Raw genomic sequence first — 17,728 nt, forward strand, 5'->3', positions numbered from 1 at the left:
GTGGGTGCCTAGGTTGTGTCACGTGCACTTGTGTGTTGCTCTTTGCCCTCTGATGGATGCCTGTGGGGGTCTCTTCCAGGCTCAGGTGTTGGTGTGCCGAGCCCTCTCTAACATCCTGCTGCTTCCGTGGCCGAACCTCCCCGAGAATGAGCAGCAGTGGCCTGTGCGCTCCATCAACCATGCCAACCTCATCTCCGCACTCTCGCGGGACTATCGCAACCTGAAACCCAATGCTGTTGCCCCTCAGAGGAAGATGCCACTGGATGACAGTAAGTGTCCCCCAGGCAGGGGTGGCCCAGGAGATAGGTAGGGCAGGCTCTTTCTTTGTGGCCCATGAAGTATTCACCTGACTGTTGTCTCACGGCCGCTGGGTGGGAGAACCAGCCTTGGGTGGTGGGGTCATGCCTCTCTGTGGAATTCTGTGAACACATCAGCTGGACCTGTTTCCTGAATGTAGGATACCCCTTTTCTTAGTTAAAATAAGTAAACCATTGACGGTGCCTTCCATGGATAAAAAAATCCACAGTGACTAATTGATCCATTTCAGATATTTGTATAAGCTAAGCAATCAAAGCAATTCACCTTTACACATTGGGAAAAATGGATTTAAGTACTGTCTTTTGAAACTATTTTAACCTTCCTCCAAAAATGTGTTTCAGAGGCTTTGAAAGAACTTGGTATCTTCACAAATGGCACTTCAAGTCTGATTGTTTATATTCAAAAGGGAGGAAAAAGATGAACTCAGTTCAAGTAGAAGGCATCAGATTTCTCTGAAAAGTCTTGCAGAAAGTACGAATTTTATAGAAATACTTAAAAAAGGTATTTTCACGCTAAGAAAATACTGGAACATTGGAAGACGTTGTTTTTAGAATGTCAACAAAAACACTTTGTGAAATGTTAGAAATAGGGGCGCCTGGGTGGCTCAGTTGTTACGCGTCTGCCTTCGGCTCAGGTCATGATCCCAGGGTGCTTGGGATCAAGCCCTGCATCAGGCTCCCTGCTCATTGGGAAGCCTGCTTCTCCCTCTCCCACTCCCGCTGCTTGTGTTCCCTCTTTCGCTGTCTCTCTGTCAAATAAATAAAAGCTTTAAAAAAAATGTTAGAAATAGCAATAAGTACTCAACATTCTTGTTAAGAACATTATTTTTATAATCAGGAACATTAACAAGTGCTCATTGTACAAAAATATTAGAATAGTATAAAGATGGGAAAAACTCTTAAATCTCTTGTTTCAGTATTTTAGGAAGTAACCATTTTAGCAATCTTGTTGTCTTCCTTTTTCTGTGTTTCAGTATCTTCTGTAGTTCTGTGGGTGCATGAGAAATGGCGGAGTTAGGGAGGGCGCCCTGCACGCGGGGCCCCTGCCCGGGTCTTCTCTCCGTCTCTGCATCTCTGGCCATGCTGACACCGCCCTTCACAGTCTGGTGCTTCTCTGGTCCTGGTTCTCAGTGTTTTGTGTTCAGTCATTCACTTAATTCCCACGTGAGCCTGTGTGTTAGTTGCTGTTAGATATCCTGATTTAGTCCCTGAGGAAACTAGGGTAAGACAACCTGATTTGCACAGGGGTTATGTACGGCTAGTGTGCACTCACCTTCTAGAAAGTTTAGTGGTCTTTCTCCCTTTATCTTACACGTGCTTATTATCAGTCAGCATAGGCTACATGGTAACAAACAATCCCAAAAGTTTTAGTGGCTTCATCCAGGAAAAGATGTATTTCTTGCTCCTCCTACATGTTCAGCTGGGGCCAAGGGGGTTGGGGACGTCCTGCTTATTATTCTGGTCACTCGAGGCCCCAGGCTGCTGAAGGCCACCCTGCAGTCTGTGCTTACGCTGGGACGGGGGCGGGGAGGAGGGTGCAGTGGCGCTCCAAGTGCTGGTCTGCAGGGGACACCTGGCCTTCGTATGTCCGCTCACGTTTTACTGGCCAGAGCATAGGGGTATGCGGCCACAGCTTCCCTGCAGAACGGGTGCCACCCTGTGTTGGAGCCACTGTGTGCTGGAGTGATCTGCTGAATGGCAGCAGCCATTTCCACAGGGAATAGACTTAACAGCAGTTAACATCTGTGGCGTGTTCCCTGTTTGCCAGGCGCTGGGCTGAGAACTTTCTGTACAGATGTTCATTCAGTCTTCCCTGCAGCCCAGTGAGGTTTGTCTTCTCCTTCTCCAAGTGGTAACATGAAGGCCTGGAAAGCTTTTCCCACTGCAGCTTAGTACTTTGACAAATTTTGAAACCTACACTTAGTTGAAAGACTAAGCAAAGGAACAACCGTATATCTTACGTGAGGGTTACTTGCCAATATTTTGCCACACTTGTGTTCCCGCCCACCCCCCACACTTTTTGTTTTTAACAGAGCCATTTAAATAAAGTACATTGCTGACATTGACACTTTATCCCTGAATTCTTTATTTTACTTTATTTTTTAAAGATTTTATTTATTTATTTGACAGAGAGACAGCGAGAGAGGGAACACAAGTGAGGGGAGTGGGAGAAGGAGAAGCAGGCTTCCCGCCGAGCAGGGAGCCCGATGCGGGGCTCGATCCCAGGAGCCCGGGATCATGACCTGAGCCGAAGGCAGACGCTTAACGACTGAGCCACCCAGGCGCCCCTATCCCTGAATGCTTAACCTTTATTTCTGAGAACAAGATGCTCTCTTATAACCCAAACACCACAAACACAACCAAGCTGTGTGGCCTGGTAACGGTAACATCATTTAATACATAGACGCAGTCAGTGTTCCCCAGGTGCTACCAGAGTGGCCTTTTTTGCTTCTTAAAAATCGAAGATAGAGTCCGGGATCCTGTGTTCTCTTTGGTTGTCACATCTTTCTAGTCCTTTAATACAGAAAAGCATTCCTGGTTCTTGTTTTACATGACATTGACGTTTTTAAAGAGTCCAAACCCATATTCTCGTAAAATGTCCTGGAAGCTCTTCTGATTGTTTCCAGCAATTTGGCAGGAATACCACCTGGGCAGTGTTGTGTGTTTTCCGTCACATCGCTTCTGTGTGTCCCGTTACTGGCATGCTCAGTGTGGTCACCTGCCTCAGCAGTGCCTGCTGGTCTCTTCGCAGTCAAGTGCCCCCTGCCCCATGGCTCAGCAAGTGTAGCTTGCTCGGGATCAGAGAGAAGGCAGTGGGGTCAGGAGTGAGACCTGGGTCTGAATGGCTCCAGATCCTGATTCTTTACCACATTGCCCCTTTGTTCTTGAAAGCACTGTTTTTAATGGTCTGGTAACAGACCGCCTATCCAGTGGAAGTACCACACTTTATATACCTATTCTCCTATTACATTTTCAGTGGTGCTTTCAGTTTCCCCTTGTACATTTCTCTGAATGCATTTTGGTTCTTGTTTCAATTTCCTTACACATCAGAGGTCAGATTTTGGTCTCTTTCCCCTGTTGGCTTTTCCCGCTAAACTGCTTTCCCTGTGCCTTGTGTATCTTAGAGAAACGTCTGACCCAAGTGCAGTTTCCTGGCTCAGTTAGAGTCCCTGTGCTTGGAGTAGTGGTGTGTGAGTGGCTCCTTCAGTATGATGCACGTGTCTTTGGCTCACGTGCCAGTGTCCGCGTGACCAGCCGTTAGAAGACCAGCCTGTTGTGAGCCATTATTTTCAAATCCTTTGAGTGAGGTGGTGTTACCTGTCTATCCACATTTTCAGATGACGAACTGAGACTTAGAATCTAGTGGAGGCAGGAGTCAAACCTGATTGCATCCACCTCTGGAGCATCGATTCTTTCCGCTGTACCCTTCCCTGGAGGCTGCTTCCGCCCCCACAGAGGCTGGTGAGCGTGGAGGGCCAGGTGGAGGCCAGCTCTTAGTTTAGCTCTGGTTCTGTCCCCGGAGCTCCACCAGGGCTGAGTCTGCCAAGCTCAGGCTGTGCCATGGGGGGCTTTTGGGGGCAGCTGGGGGCATGCTCTGTGTCTAAGGGGAGAGCCGTCTCCACCAGTGATGAGGAAGGATGGTACCTTCCCTATGCTGAAACTTCCAATAGTCCAGGCACTTTGCTGGCAACATTCTCAACCTTGTCTGTCCTCCTCACAGCAGCCCTGCAAAGCTGGGGCTGTTGGCTGTCCCTGGTGTCCTGACAAGGGGCCTGCCCCGCTTGTAGAGCCATCTAGTGCTCGTCTGTAGCTCCCCCCGGGGCTCCTTGGAGCTGGGCCCTTGCTGTGTCCTCTGAGCTCCTGCCCGTTTGCCGGCCCCTGCCTCTGCTTTCTCTGGGCGCTGTGTGGAGGCATCATGTGAGCTCTTGCATTGGGGTCTGGTTAGGAGTGATGTCGTTAATAACACAATATCATATGATAATCATTGTACATATTGTCAGACCCTGGGCCCAGACAGTGTATTCCTGACAGCAGCAGCAGATGTGTCGCCGGGGGCTGATATGGATTGCCTGGCCAGCCATCTATCTGGAACTGACAGCATGTCTCATCTGCATGTGTCCATTCTCGCCTGGGGTAGTTCCCTTGTGAGGCTTATTTTTTTTATCGGTCACCTAACCTGAGGCTACACTTTTATCTTTCCCTCTCTGTGGACTTGTTTCTGGTGGACAGAGGCAGAAGAGAGGCAAAAACCTGAGCAGGCAGGCCACTGGAGTCTTGGCGGTAAAAAGGGAAAAAAGAGAGAAAAGGATATAGGGAGAGAGAGAGAGATGGATAACTCAGTCAAGAGAGAGAGACGGTGTTCCTTTAGCAAGACTTCTGCAGCAGTCCCCTGAATACCTGTGCAAATGTCCCCCCTTCTCGTGTGTTCCCCGTTATATTGCTTTATCCTCAGACAAGTCCTAACATACACTGAATCTCGATTTGCAGCCAAAGTGATTATCCACCAGACACTTAGTGTCTTAGAAGACATCGTGGAGAATATCTCCGGGGAGTCCACCAAGTCCCGGCAGATCTGCTACCAGTCGCTGCAGGAATCTGTGCAGGTCTCCCTGGCCCTCTTTCCAGCTTTTATCCATCAGTCAGGTAGGAGCTGGCTGCAGGCCCCCTGGTGGGGGGAGCGGAAGAGTCCAGAGGGACTGCTGGGCTCTGTAGAGCACACCGAGCGGGCAGGCGGTGCGGCCTTGCGGCTGAAGGCAGAGCGCGGGGACGGTTATGGGCAGTCTGGGGCTAAGGCCCCCCGGAACCCTCACCTGGGCCTTGCACCTGTGTCGTGTGGCCCGGAGTCACTTGGGGCATCTTGCCTGATGCACTTCTGAGTCTTTGCCTTCTCCCAGTGTGGAATGTCAGAGGATGAGGCGATGGGGTCATTGTACAGGAGAGGAAAGAATTTTTCCCATGGGTGTTGCTTATTTCCTTCGATAGCAAGGTGGCTTTTTCTGACATGGTTCCCACCCTCTGTCAGTGTCACCGATAGAGGTTCTCTGACTCTGTGGATGCACGTGGCCTGGCTCTCCTGAGAGCACTTACGGTAGTCTTGTCAGTCACGAGGGAAAGATCGGAGCTTGCTAGTTAGCACGCGTTCCCTGATTGCCTCTTGTAAGCAGTGTGTGTGAGGTTAGAGCCAAAACATACTGTACAAGATGATTGTCTAGATCTGCAAGTAGAACCAGACTAAATGTAACCAGTATTTTCTGCAATTAATCCCTTTAATGGGCCAGGGCCATGCAGCCTCAGTACACCCTCATTATCCACTTTCAGCCACTTAACCCGACCCAAGTGCAGGGATTAGTGGTCAGAGAGAGAAATGGCAAGAGCACTCAGGTGTTGACCCAGTTGAATCACTCCATCAGTGTGAGCACAAAATGATCCATCTGCAGTGAGAATTCAGCATCGCTGGATGCCGGGTGGTGAAGGCAGCTGCCCCGTGACCTTCACTTCTAGTGAGCCGTCGTCAGCCAGAGGTTCAGGATGCCAGAGCTTTTTTCTCGGCATATCCCTGATGGTTTCCCACTTTCCATTGTGGGCTCCGGGGGCGTTGGGGAAACTTCTTCCAGCAGGAAGCCTTTAGGCGAGGTGGTAGTGCAGCTTGCAAAAGGAAGGCCATCAAACCAAGGGGGCTTCCAGTTATTCCTGTGTGCAACTTCTGACCCATTTGCTTTGTGCCTTCATTTAGATGTGACCGATGAGATGCTGAGCTTCTTCCTCACTCTGTTTCGAGGCCTTAGAGTACAGATGGGCGTGCCTTTCACGGAGCAGATCATACAGACTTTCCTCAACATGTTTACCAGGTAACCGCAGACCTGCTGTCCACCGTGGCTTCCAGACTCCCAAGGGAGGAGTAGTCGGGCTGGGCTAAAGAGCCTGGGACTTTATGCTCCTTTTCTTCATGTGCCACAAGCGTTGGTTTTCATGTGGGCCCCCAGAGAAACATTTCCTTGGCTACCGTGTGCTTCCCATTGTCTGTAGAGAACAGTTGGCCGAGAGCATCCTCCACGAAGGCAGCACTGGATGCCGGGTGGTGGAGAAGTTCCTGAAGATCCTGCAGGTGGTGGTCCAGGAGCCTGGCCAGGTGTTCAAGCCTTTCCTCCCCAGCATCATCGCCCTGTGCATGGAGCAGGTGTATCCCATCATTGCCGAGGTACGAGGGGCTGGGCAGGTCCCGTGCTGCCTCCTGTCTGCCCCGGGGAGGGAATTAGTGAAGAAAAGGCATTGTGTTTTAAAGCTAATTTGCTAGTTGTTTTTTTTTTTCGTAAAATATTTTTTTCCGAGAAAGAATGCCCTTAGCTTGATCCAGTCTTTTTATATTGGTTGAGTTAATCAGAACTAGTCTAGTGAAAGCATAGCAAGGTTGGTTGGTGAGTAAGAGCAGTCTGCCATGGCAAACAATTTATAACTTTAGGTGAATATGTGGTTTTTTTCAGTGAACATTGTAACAAATGTACTTTCCTAGTAAGAACTTGCACTGATCTCAAGGATATAAGGTTAGTTCTTGGAACCGTGCAAAGGTTTTATTGTTAAAGGAACGCTCTTTGTCCTTAGAAAACAGACATTCAGCGTGACAAGATCCAGAATAAGTGTGGATTTAACTACATTTTATGTGATAGTTAAATAAGAGCTAACTTTTTTAAGGGCCCCAACTAAGGCTTAAATAAGTCAGTTGCTTTGCATCATTAAACACACTTGGGTCCTATAAGGATTCCTGCCATGGGAGCTCGTGCCCTCTGGTCCCAATTTAATTTTAATCAAGACTGAATTAAATATATCTGGGCCTTACAGGTTTTGAATTCTCCAGAGACATCTGGAATACTGTAACCTGGCATGCCCTCCAGTGACTTGGAGATTTTCGGTTCAGTTAGAAAATACTGCTGAGCCTGCCTCCCTCTCCCCCTCTTCCCGGAATCCTGCTGCCAGTGACAGAGGAGACAGGCCCAGGGAGCAGTTAGCCTCACACGCTGCCTCCCCCTGGAGGTCTTCTGCTGTTGCTCTCTGTAGCTCTAGGTGCTCTTTAAACTCCTGCTCCGAGGGCAGAACTGCTTTTAAAGCTTCTTACTTGTTTTGCATAATAAGATCAACAGGTTAGCTGGGACAGCCTTTTTTATCCTGGGAAAAGGAACGTGACCAAGAAGATGTGACAGGTCACATCAGCTGCTTTCTAAATAGGAAACCCATATTCCTAATTGTTCTGCCATTTGGTAGCCTTTTTTTCCTGGCTGAGAGGGCTGAGTGCTTCTGTCAGAAAAAGGGCCCCTCTGGGTGCCTGGCTGGCTCAGTCGGTAGAGCATGCGACTCGTGATCTTGGGGTTGTGAGTTAAAGCCCCACGGTGGTTGTAGAGATTACATAAAAATAAAATCTTTAAGAAAAAAAAATTTGTTAAAAAGAAGAGTAGAAGGATAAAGGGCCCTCGGCCCTGGCCTGGGCATCGTGTCTCTGCGGAAGTACGCCTGGTTTGAACTGCCAGCCCGAGGGCGACGTGACCAGACGAGTGTGGGGGGGACACTGACACTCTGCTTGCTGGTAGCAGGCATCGTTCAGGTCTCTCTTGCTCTGAGCCACAGGAAGGGCAGGTGTGAGGGTCTCTGTATCTCTGCAGCGCCCCTCCCCTGATGTGAAGGCTGAGCTGTTTGAGCTCCTTTTCCGGACGCTCCATCACAACTGGAGGTACTTCTTCAAGTCCACTGTCCTGGCCAGTGTGCAGAGGGGTATTGCCGAGGAGCAGATGGAGAATGAGCCTCAGTTCAGTGCCATCATGCAGGTAATGTGCAGCAAGAGCCCGTGAGGCTGCCATGTGATCCCAGGACGGAGAGCCTCATTCTGGACACCACCTGGGTCCCTCAGCTGTCTGTCCTTTGGTTTGCTTCCCTGGCATACGGGGAGGCCACGTAGTCTCTGGTCAGAGCTCAGTGCTACCTCTTAGTACCTGGGAAGTTAGTTAAGTTCTTGGGGCTTCAGTCTCTTCATCTGTAAAGTGGGAAGAATGCTGCCTATTTTGTGGGTTGAGGGTGAGGCTGACTGGGTTAGCTTCTGCCCAGCTGCTGGTGCATGGGGGTGCTGGATAAGTACCTGTATGCCTTGTAGCGGTGCTCCCCCAGTGTGAGGGGCCCGCCTGCAGCACATTGAAGCCCCCTTAACTGGAAGCTGAGTGGAGTCTCTTGGGGAGGGGCCCAGGGATCTGCATCTTGTAAAGATCATTCCAGCTCGTACCATACTGGGAGAGCATAGCATACTGGGAGAGTGCTGCCCTGTGAGTGGACTCCCTGCGGGGCTGACTGCACCCTGCTGTAGGGGCCGCGGTGCCTCCCCTTGCTGGGGGTGGCCGGGCTGCCTTGTGGCTACTGTCCACTGCTGTCCTCCTTCCACACTTCATGGTAGAACTTTTTATTCTGAGCCCAGGTCCAAGTAGAGGGTTTCCTTTTTGTTTGTTTGTTTTTTCCAGTGCAAATTTTTCTCCTTGGGGTAGCCAGAGGGATTCTGCCTTCCTCCCTTGAGCTCCCCCATCAGCACGCACACGTGCAGTCCCTGTGCGGAGACGCTTCTCCGGATGAGCACATGCCCTGCCCCTGGCCTCTCGCTGCCCTTCTGTCTCCAGCGCGGCGTTGGGTGTGGAATATTCAGTGTTTGCTCTCCTACCCCCCATGTCAACCTTGCTTTTAAGCCTTCTTGGGCAGATGGGTGCCTGGCCCTCTACTAGGCTGGTGAAAGCCACTTTGGAAAACAGCTTCACAGTTTGGCAGTTTCTTAGAAAGTTGGGTATGTAGTTACTACCCGACAAACCACTTCTAAGCATTTTACCTAAGCTAAATGAAAACATATTCATGTCACATGTCCACAGGTGTTTATAGTGGCTTTTTCATAATTGCCCAATTTGGAAATAATCCAGATATGTATCAGCTGGTGAATGGATAAACCAAGACACATGCATATAAGGGACTGCTACTTGACAGTAAAAAGGAACATATTCTGACACTTGAGACCAACGTAGATGACTTCCAAATGGTTACGCTGGGTGAGAAGCCAGACCCCAAGGGCTCCAGACCGAATGATTTCCACTCCATCATGTAATGTTCTGGAAAAGGCAAAACCAGAGGGACAGAGAAGGGGTAGGGGGAGAAGACTGACTGCAAAGGGGACACGAGGGGACTTTTTGGGGAGATGGAAGTCTTGTGTGTCTCGATCGTCATGGTGGGTAGATGACCGTGTGTTGGTCAGAATTACACAAGGGTGAACTCCAAAAGGGTGAGTTTACTCAGTGTCACACTTGAGTAAACCCAACTTAAAAAAATAAAACCATCGGGCATCATGGAGATCCCATTGCTGCCGCAGGCATTATGAGACCCCTCATAGCTCAGGGGCATGGGAACAAGACGACAGAGCAGGCAGCAGCTTGTTGGGAGTGGGGGCTTGCACATCACTGGCTTGGGGTTTTTGGGCAAGGGAGGGGTGTTATTTTTTGCTTTAGAACTTGTAACTTTGACAGCCCGGAAACTGCAAAGGAGTTTAAAAATTTGTTGTTGCTTAGCCCCAAGGCAGAGGCAGCCAGTTTGAAGGAGCCTCCCAGGATTTGTGGTTTGTAAGAATTGGGACACCAGGGAGAGGGTATGTGGCTGACAGAGGGTGAGGGGTTGGTTCGAGGGGAGGCAGGAGGCAGGCTTCAGAGTCCTCTGGGTTTGCTGAGGTTTTGACTAGAGTCACTTGACTAGCTTCTCGCTTCAAAGGCGGAATCCATGAAGGAATCCAGAGGTTTATTACAAAAGGTCAAGGTGAGACCCGTATGTGAAGTGAGGCCCAGTGGGGAGGACTTCAGAGCTACGACTACTTGGGAACATTCCAAGATCTGACCAGAAGACTCAAGGCCGTGGATACCCTCATCCTGCCATGGACATGAGGAACCACTTGCAGAGTGCTGGTTCTTTTGGTGTGGGGTGGGGGCCCTGGGAGGGCCAGGTCTGAGGTGCTTTAAATGCTGCTCATAACATAGTGGTCTTATTCCCTAGGCTTTTGGACAGTCCTTTCTCCAGCCTGACATCCACCTGTTTAAACAAAATCTCTTCTACTTGGAAACTCTCAACACCAAGCAGAAGCTGTACCACAAGGTCAGCGCCCCCTCTCAGAAAGGGTCCTTCCTCCAAGGCGTCAGTGGGGCGGGCAGAGTGCCACCCTTCTGGGGCAGCAGCTGGGGTGCGTGGCAGGAAGTGGGCTGGGATGCGGACGGGCCCCGGGGGTGGAGTGAGCCCTCGTGCCATCGCTCACCCCGGCCTCTCTGTCTGCAGAAGATCTTCCGGACCACCATGCTGTTTCAGTTTGTGAACGTGCTGCTGCAGGTCCTGGTTCACAAGTCCCACGACCTTCTGCAGGAGGAGATCGGCATTGCCATTTACAACATGGCTTCTGTGGACTTTGACGGCTTCTTTGCAGCCTTCCTCCCAGAGTTTCTGACCAGCTGTGACGGCGTGGATGCCAACCAGAAAAATGTGCTGGGGCGGAATTTCAAGATGGATCGGGTGAGGAGAGGGAGGCCAGGCTACGGGGAGGGCAGGCGTGGGTTCTCACCCTGGCACCTGCTCAGGGAAGAAGGGGCAGGCCACTTCTGTGTGTGGTTTGTGCCCGCTAGTGGCTCCTGAGCAACTCGGTGCTGTGGCTGGACGCGGGGGGCCCCCGCCTCCCCACGGTGGGGGCTCCTGCAGCCAGTGTGTTCTTCGTCTCAGCCGTTGGGCTCCAGCCCTGGCCCCAGCAGTCTGTCTGATTGCCTCTGCACCCCATCGAGCACACCCATCCCCCTGGGCGCAGTCGTCGTTTCCTCCCGGGGCCTGAGCCACTATAGCCCAAACTCTCAGATAGTCTGGGAAGACTGGCGCTCAGGAGCTACGTCTCTGAGTCCCCCCCAGGGTTAGGGATGGGCCCTTGGGCTCTGCCCAGGCCTCCTGGTTCAGCATGGGCTGACCTGCTGTCCACCCAGGGAACGTGGCGGGAATGGGGTAGGGGCTGGGGTGGTGAAGGCGCTGGATGCACGCAGAGCCATCGTGGCCGGTGCATCTGGGTCCCATGGCCCCCAGCTTCTCCTGTCCCGGGGTGTCCTGTCTGGACACTCACCTGCCCTCTTTCCTCTCTCAGCCGTTAGGTCTCTGCACTTGCCTGCTAGGCTCTTCCTGGAACTCTTCCCGTGGAACGAGTCCGTTTCATCCTTCACCGCCTGACACGCGGCAGAATGAAACCTTTCTCCCTCATCCTCGTGGTGTCCCTGCCTTGCCTCCTGCGCTGGAGCAGCCGGCCCGCAGTCCCACTTCCGTGTGCAGACTTACACGGGGCTCTTGCTGGAGCAAATTCTGCTCACTCCTTGCTTATCTCATCTGTGATATGCATCAGGGTAGTTTTCTCTTAGACTCACTCAGTTCCTGTTTTCCTTTGTCTTGGACTCTCTTTCCCTGTTTTCCTTTGTCTTGGAATCTGTCTTTCCCCAGGATCTGTCTTGTCTTCTCCTGAGCTTCTGGAACCTCACTTCAGCCACTTGGGTAGTGTTCCTTCCTGTTTCTTGAGGCCAAGTCCTAATATTTAACCCTCAGTTTCTAATGATGTCCTTATCAGTCGACGTCTTGATTGAGAAAGCGATGGCCTTCCAAATCTAGTTCTGCATCTGTGCACCTGGGGGGCTTATTAAATACACAGAAATGTACTCTTATGTCCTGCCCCCCCCCAGGGCATTTGAATTTGGCATTTGGGAGCCACTGATCTAAAAGACACCCCTTTGGTTTGTTTTCTGGAGGATGAAATAAGTATACGAACCTGTGCCTTCATTCATCTGTTTACCGTGTACCTGACACTGGCTGGCTCTCGGGCCCTGTGTGGGGTGTTGGGGCTCCAGTCCCTCTCCCTGGCTTCAAAGGAACCTTGCTGGGAAGACAGGCAGCATCGCCCTCTGTGGATGACACTTGGGCCAAGCACTTCACATGCCCCGGCTCTTGGAAGCCTTCCAACGACCTTCCAAAGTGTAGATCCTGTTACTAATCCCATTTCACAGATGAGCCGAGGCTCAGCAAGCTCAGCCAGGAGCTGGCAGTTAGAGAACTTGGGAATGCTAGAGCCAGGAAGCAGGATTTCTGGCTGGGTGTTGGGGCTGCGGAGCCAGCGTGCACGGCCCACACGCAGGGTGAGCCAAGGGCACTTGGAGAGTGAGGAGCAGAGGTGCTGGCCTCGCCAGCTGGGGCCTCTTTGGCAGAGGCAGGCTTCAAAGTGAGTTGGAAGAGGAGAGGAGGTTAGCCAGGTGAAGGGCGGGTGGGCCGAGGCGCACCGCAGAGCCCTGCCAGCGGGCTTCCAGAAGGTACTGCTGTGGCCCTGCCAGCCACGTGGGGTCCCACTGGCTCCGTGGCAGGCACCGTTGATGTTACTCTACATTTGGAGCTGCAGTGTGGCACCCAGTGATCCTGGTCTAAGCACAAGGAGGTCTCGGCTGGTCTTACTGGGTTATGGTAGAGTTGGGGGTTCCAACTGCAAGGGGCCCTCTCCATTGGTGTCTGCAGCCTGTGGGCTCCTGCGGGAGTGTCCCTCCTGATCGGGAGGGCCTGCCCGGAGCCCGGGGTGGGGGAGGAGTCTGTGGACACAGCTCGGCCGGCTGGGATGAAGGAGAGGTGTACGTTGGCAGACATACCTGTGTTCACGAGCGAGTCCAGTCTAGATCTCCTTCCCTTCTTTCTGGGGGACCTGGGGCAAGTTTCAGAATCTCTCTGTGCTTCACTTTTTTCACCCTTCACACGGGGGCACTAACAAAACCTGCACCGTGGGCTCTTGGTGAAGTTGAAGTGACTTAGCATCTGGATTGCTTGGGGCAGGGGCTGGCCTGTGGTGGGCTCCCACAGGGCCTTTGCTGTCATGTGGTGCATGAGGGGCGTAGATGTTCTGACTTTTATAAAGCTTTTGCAGATCTCTGAGGCCCACCCCAGGATCGAAGTAGCTGGGGTAGGATTGGGGGGTGATTTGGGGTATTGGGTGGGGCTGGGCTGCAGCTGTGCCCCTGCCTTCCAGGACCTGCCCTCGTTCACCCAGAATGTGCACAGGCTGGTCAACGACCTGCGTTACTACAGACTCTGCAATGACAGCCTGCCCCCCGGCACCGTGAAGCTCTAGCACGGCCTGCTTACCGCCAGGGGACGCGCGCTCCGGCTGTTACCCGCCTCCCCTCTGCCCTCTGCCACCTGCCACGGACGGCGCCCGGACAGGCCTCGGCCGCTCCCTGGATTCTCGCACCCTGGACAGTGGTGCCTGCCCCCCGCCCCTCTCCATGCTCCTCTCCTGTTGCCCACCCAGCCGAGCTGGCTGCAGGGTGCATCTTAGCACTGGTTGGAGTGCGCAGAGCACCGGGAGCAGGCAGAGGGTCGTGCGACCAGGTTCCAGGGAGGCCCCAGGGAATCCTGCGGGCTGGTCCGCGCCATGCCCGCGGACATCAGCCATGAGGCAGAAACGCCAAGGACCGCTCATGACAGTGCCACCTTCTTACCATTCCGCCCCCGGCCCAGCCGGCCCCGGAGAGACTTGATGCTGGAACTGTTTTGGCACTTCTGTCAAGCCTCTCCTGCCCTGCCCTCCGATTGCCTTGAAGTCTCTGCTCTTCATCAGAGATTTGCAGACTTGTGGGTTTTTTTGTTCTTGTTTTCTCATCATTCCATTGTGATACTAAGAAACTAAGAAGCTTAATGAAAAAATAAAACGCTTATGTTGTTGTTATATAAACACTGGTCAGGGAGCATCTTTCCACTCAGCCCCCCCACCCCCACCCCCTGGGGCCATGTGCGGGTGGAAGGCCATCCTGGTGGGGAGCAGGGCAGTGAGGTCGGGGCCTGTGGTGGGGCCCTGGGAGAGCACCGCAGAGGAGGGCCAGCTCGGGCGGGGTCTCCTAGACAGCCGCTCCATTAAGCTGCGGGAAGACACAGGGCCCCTGGCTCACCTAGCGGTGCGGGTGGGTGAGGAGCCCACGTGCGGTCTGCCACCCCTCCTCCTAGAGAATGGATCCTTCCTGAGAGACCCAACCAGGCATTGCCCATCGGTGAACTGAAGTCTCGCCGGAGGTCAGCGGCCGGGTGGAGGGCTGAGTGGGTGGCGGGTGTGAGGAGAGGTTGCGCAGGAGAGGGCACTCGGGGCTCACTCTCAGGTGTGATGAGAGCTGGGGCTGGTCGGCCATTCGTGTGTGGCAGTGGTGCTTGTCCTGAGGTTGCTGGGATGATGCATCAGCAGCTCCTCCTGCCTTGAGGGTCCCGGTGACCAGACTGACAGGACTAGGCTAGATTCTTCTGTTTTGTTTTAAGATTTTATTTTTAAGTGATCTCTACACCCAGTGTGGGGCTCGAACCTACAATGCTGAGATCAAGCGTTGCACGCTCCACTGAGCCAGCCAGGCCCCCCTGGACGAGGCTAGATTGTCATGTGGGATCCCAGCCCTGGCTGGAAGAGGCTTGCTCACCTGCAGTGAGGGTGGCCACTGGCTTGGTGGTAGAACTGGAGAGGAGGAGGGTGTTGGGGGTGCTGATGGCTTCTGCTTCTGAGGCCTTTATTAGCATCACTGTGGGGGCTGGGAGGGGCGGGGGTACCTGGGCCGTGTGTGTGCACGCGCGTGTCAATCACAGCCTCCCAGCTGCAGTTAGCCCCACTTGAGAGTTCAGAGAAGAGGAAATTGAAACTCCAGTCGCTCTTTTGCAGAAAGGAATTAACATCCAGTTATTCTTGGGCTATAAATACCATGTCACCTGCCTGTGTGGGAAGGCTCGAGTGTGGTCTACGCCTGAGCCGGTGAAAGGGCTTTTTGAATGCCCGCAGATGGGAGGGGCAGAGGGATGGGATCTGTCGCCTGAGAGCTGGGACGGAACTTGAAGCAGGACTTGGGGTGGTAGGGGAAAGGCCGTGGGGAGTAAAGTGGGCCCAGCAGTTTTGTTTCTAGACTGCTGGGCATGGCTCCAGCTGTGTGAGTTGTAGTGAGCTCCCAGTCCTTGGAGGTGTGCAAGCAGAGGCTGGGTGACCTGCAGAAAGGGTCTGCTCCCCTGGTGCTCCCCTGACTCATCCTTCTTGTCCACAGTGTGCACCCCCCGAGTCCCCTGCAGGGCCCGGCACAGAGCAGGCCTTAAGGAGTGTGGCTGGAATTGGGTGTGTTCCCAGGTCCTTGACAAACCCAGAGACTGTCTGCATTGTGAGGGAGGAGCCAGGGAGAGGCCCCTGCAAGCCTTCAGTCAGTCTTGGCCGTGGACTGACAACGCTGAGGTTTTCACCGAGTGGGCCGCTTGCCCTGCCACCTTTGAGTGCAGGGAGGCTGTCACGATGGTCTGTCCCCATCGGTGACATCCACCCGAGGCATAGCACTGGCTCTGGGACGGGGTCTGATGAAACACTTCCAACTTCCAACCTTTTCCTCTACTTGTCTGCCATCGGCCTCACGCCACAGAAAGTCGACTTTCTTTTCCATGGCCTTTTTTTTTTATTCCTGACTAAAATACTGTAGTGAAAAATGCAGAAAGCTAAAAAAGTCACCTAATCCTACTGCTCAGAGAAAACCACTGTTAATATTTTGGTGAATTTTCTTTCGCAAATACGTACAAACATGTATGGTTTTGCTCTTCCTTTTCCTTTTTTTCATTGTAAAATTGAGCTCGTGTTGTTTTGCAGGCTCTTTTATTCATTATCGTGTTGTGACCGTTTCCTCGTGTTACTGGTCTAAAACGTGATTTTGAATGGCGAAGGGCATTCCAGGGACATGCTTTGTTTACAGTTTTTCTGATTACAAACGTTTGCTGCTGCAGTGAGCATCGGTGCACACGAATCCCCGTGCTTGTGTGATGGTTCCACGGGTCCTCGTACTCCATGTGGAAGTGATGGCACAAATGTTCTCGAGGCTTCTGATGGATCCTGCTAGGCCTGATTTCTCTTCTGAAGAAGCTTAAGTTACAGACTTCAGAGTTGCAAAATGTCTGAGCTTGTAAGGCTCCGCTGAGATCATTTGACCAAATCAGCCCCTGCTTTTTGTGGATCTTGGGGACTCTCCTGCCCACTTCTGAGCGCCACCGTTATCCCCGAGTGACGTCTCCACAGGGAGGCTGGGACCAGGGAGAAGAGAGGTGCTGATGGTTCTAGTTGACTCCCGGGGCCTTGACAGGAACCCTGATTGACGGCAGTGAATTTAACAAACATTTCCCGAGTCCCTGTCTAAGCCCGGTGCTGGGTTGCAAGTGAAGGACTTGGAGGCTAATAAGGCAGCTGGTGCCTGCCAGGACTTGCAGGCCCGTGACGAGACGGACAGACAGGTTAGGTTGATGCCCACAGGTGTGCTAAGTGCAGTGATGGGGGCTTGGGGCCCAGGAAACGGATGGAGAGCCGAGGATCCGGGGGGCCTCACCGAGGGTGACGACCACCGAGCCGGTTCCTGGAGGGTGTGAAGGAGCTCCCCGGTGGGCAAGCGGGTGAGGACACAGGGACGATGGCGTCTGAAGGTGGGCCAGCAGGCTGGGGCTGCCTGGAGACTGGGCAAATTGCCAAATTGGCATGAAGCTTTGATGGGGAAATGGGTGGGGTGCCCATCAGTGTTGCTTTTCTTTCCAAACAAGGACGTCTGGAGTGAAAGCAGACGGTATCAGCAGGCATCCTGGGGCAGCAGGGGTAAGGTGGGGACTTCGGGTCTCCCTCATCCCGGAAGAGAAAGCGTCTGGCTCTGTGGGGCTTGGTGCATCAGCACCGATGGGAGGAGACAAAGGCCCAGCACGCTCTTCCTTTCAGCTTCAGGTGCAGCCCCCTGGTTCATCGGAGGGGCCCACCGTGGTCACCAGCTCGGAGACAACGCAGCTGATGACGGGCAGCGTCCTGTTCTGTGCGGCGAGCACGTGGGAGGATGTGGCCTGACAGCCCTGGGGCGTCTCTGGGACCCGCTCTGGGGCAAAGCAGAGGTCTTCCCTGACCGCCTCCTCAGGAGCGCCCCTGAACCCGCCTTGACTGCCCCATGGCACCTGTGGTGGCCCCGCCCACATGAAGGCAGGGGTGGGACTAGGCCCACAGCAGGTGCCCCTGAGGGTTTTCCAGATTCATCCAAATGGGTTTCTCCTCACACGAGGAAGCCTGGAGTCACTCTAATTTTTAACATAATGAAGCTACGTCCTCGGTGTCTGCTCCCAATGCCAAGCCTTACTTTTCAGGGCTCCTCGGGGAAAAGCCCTCGAGTGAACAGCTCTTCAGTGAAGGATTTCTTTAGCTCAAGGGCTCCCTTCTCTGCTCTTCCTGCTTGCATCATTGGAAACATCTGTAGAAATCCATGTTAATTAATTGGCTCCAGCCTTGGAGTGGGTGAGGTGCATGGTTGATGGCACGGTCATGCGGCCTGCTGGGTTAG

General features: G+C 53.0%; 1 protein-coding gene across 9 annotated transcripts in view; it reads left to right on the forward strand.

The window, feature by feature from the left end:
* XPO6 (exportin 6) overlaps positions 1-14,097 on the forward strand; it is a 103,614-nt gene extending 89,517 nt beyond the window's left edge. For 6 of the 9 annotated variants that reach the window (XM_025853946.2, XM_025853949.2, XM_025853947.2 and 3 more), the window contains 8 exons: positions 80-269; positions 4,806-4,961; positions 6,052-6,166; positions 6,345-6,516; positions 7,970-8,131; positions 10,371-10,469; positions 10,647-10,877; positions 11,488-12,384. In XM_025853946.2, the coding sequence (XP_025709731.1) occupies positions 80-269; positions 4,806-4,961; positions 6,052-6,166; positions 6,345-6,516; positions 7,970-8,131; positions 10,371-10,469; positions 10,647-10,877; positions 11,488-11,856 (1,494 nt within the window). In that variant the 3' untranslated portion in view covers positions 11,857-12,384. Of the gene's footprint in view, positions 1-79; positions 270-4,805; positions 4,962-6,051; positions 6,167-6,344; positions 6,517-7,969; positions 8,132-10,370; positions 10,470-10,646; positions 10,878-11,487; positions 12,385-13,392 lie in introns of those variants that run through there. The other 3 variants (XM_025853952.2, XM_025853953.2, XM_025853954.2) reach the window with 1 other exon arrangement.
* The last annotated feature ends 3,631 nt before the right edge of the window (positions 14,098-17,728 follow it).

The sequence above is a fragment of the Callorhinus ursinus genome, unplaced genomic scaffold (genome assembly GCF_003265705.2).
Source record: "Callorhinus ursinus isolate GAN/ISIS: 27379988/994484 unplaced genomic scaffold, GSC_fseal_2.0 scaffold87, whole genome shotgun sequence".
Taxonomy (NCBI): Eukaryota; Metazoa; Chordata; class Mammalia; order Carnivora; family Otariidae; genus Callorhinus; species Callorhinus ursinus.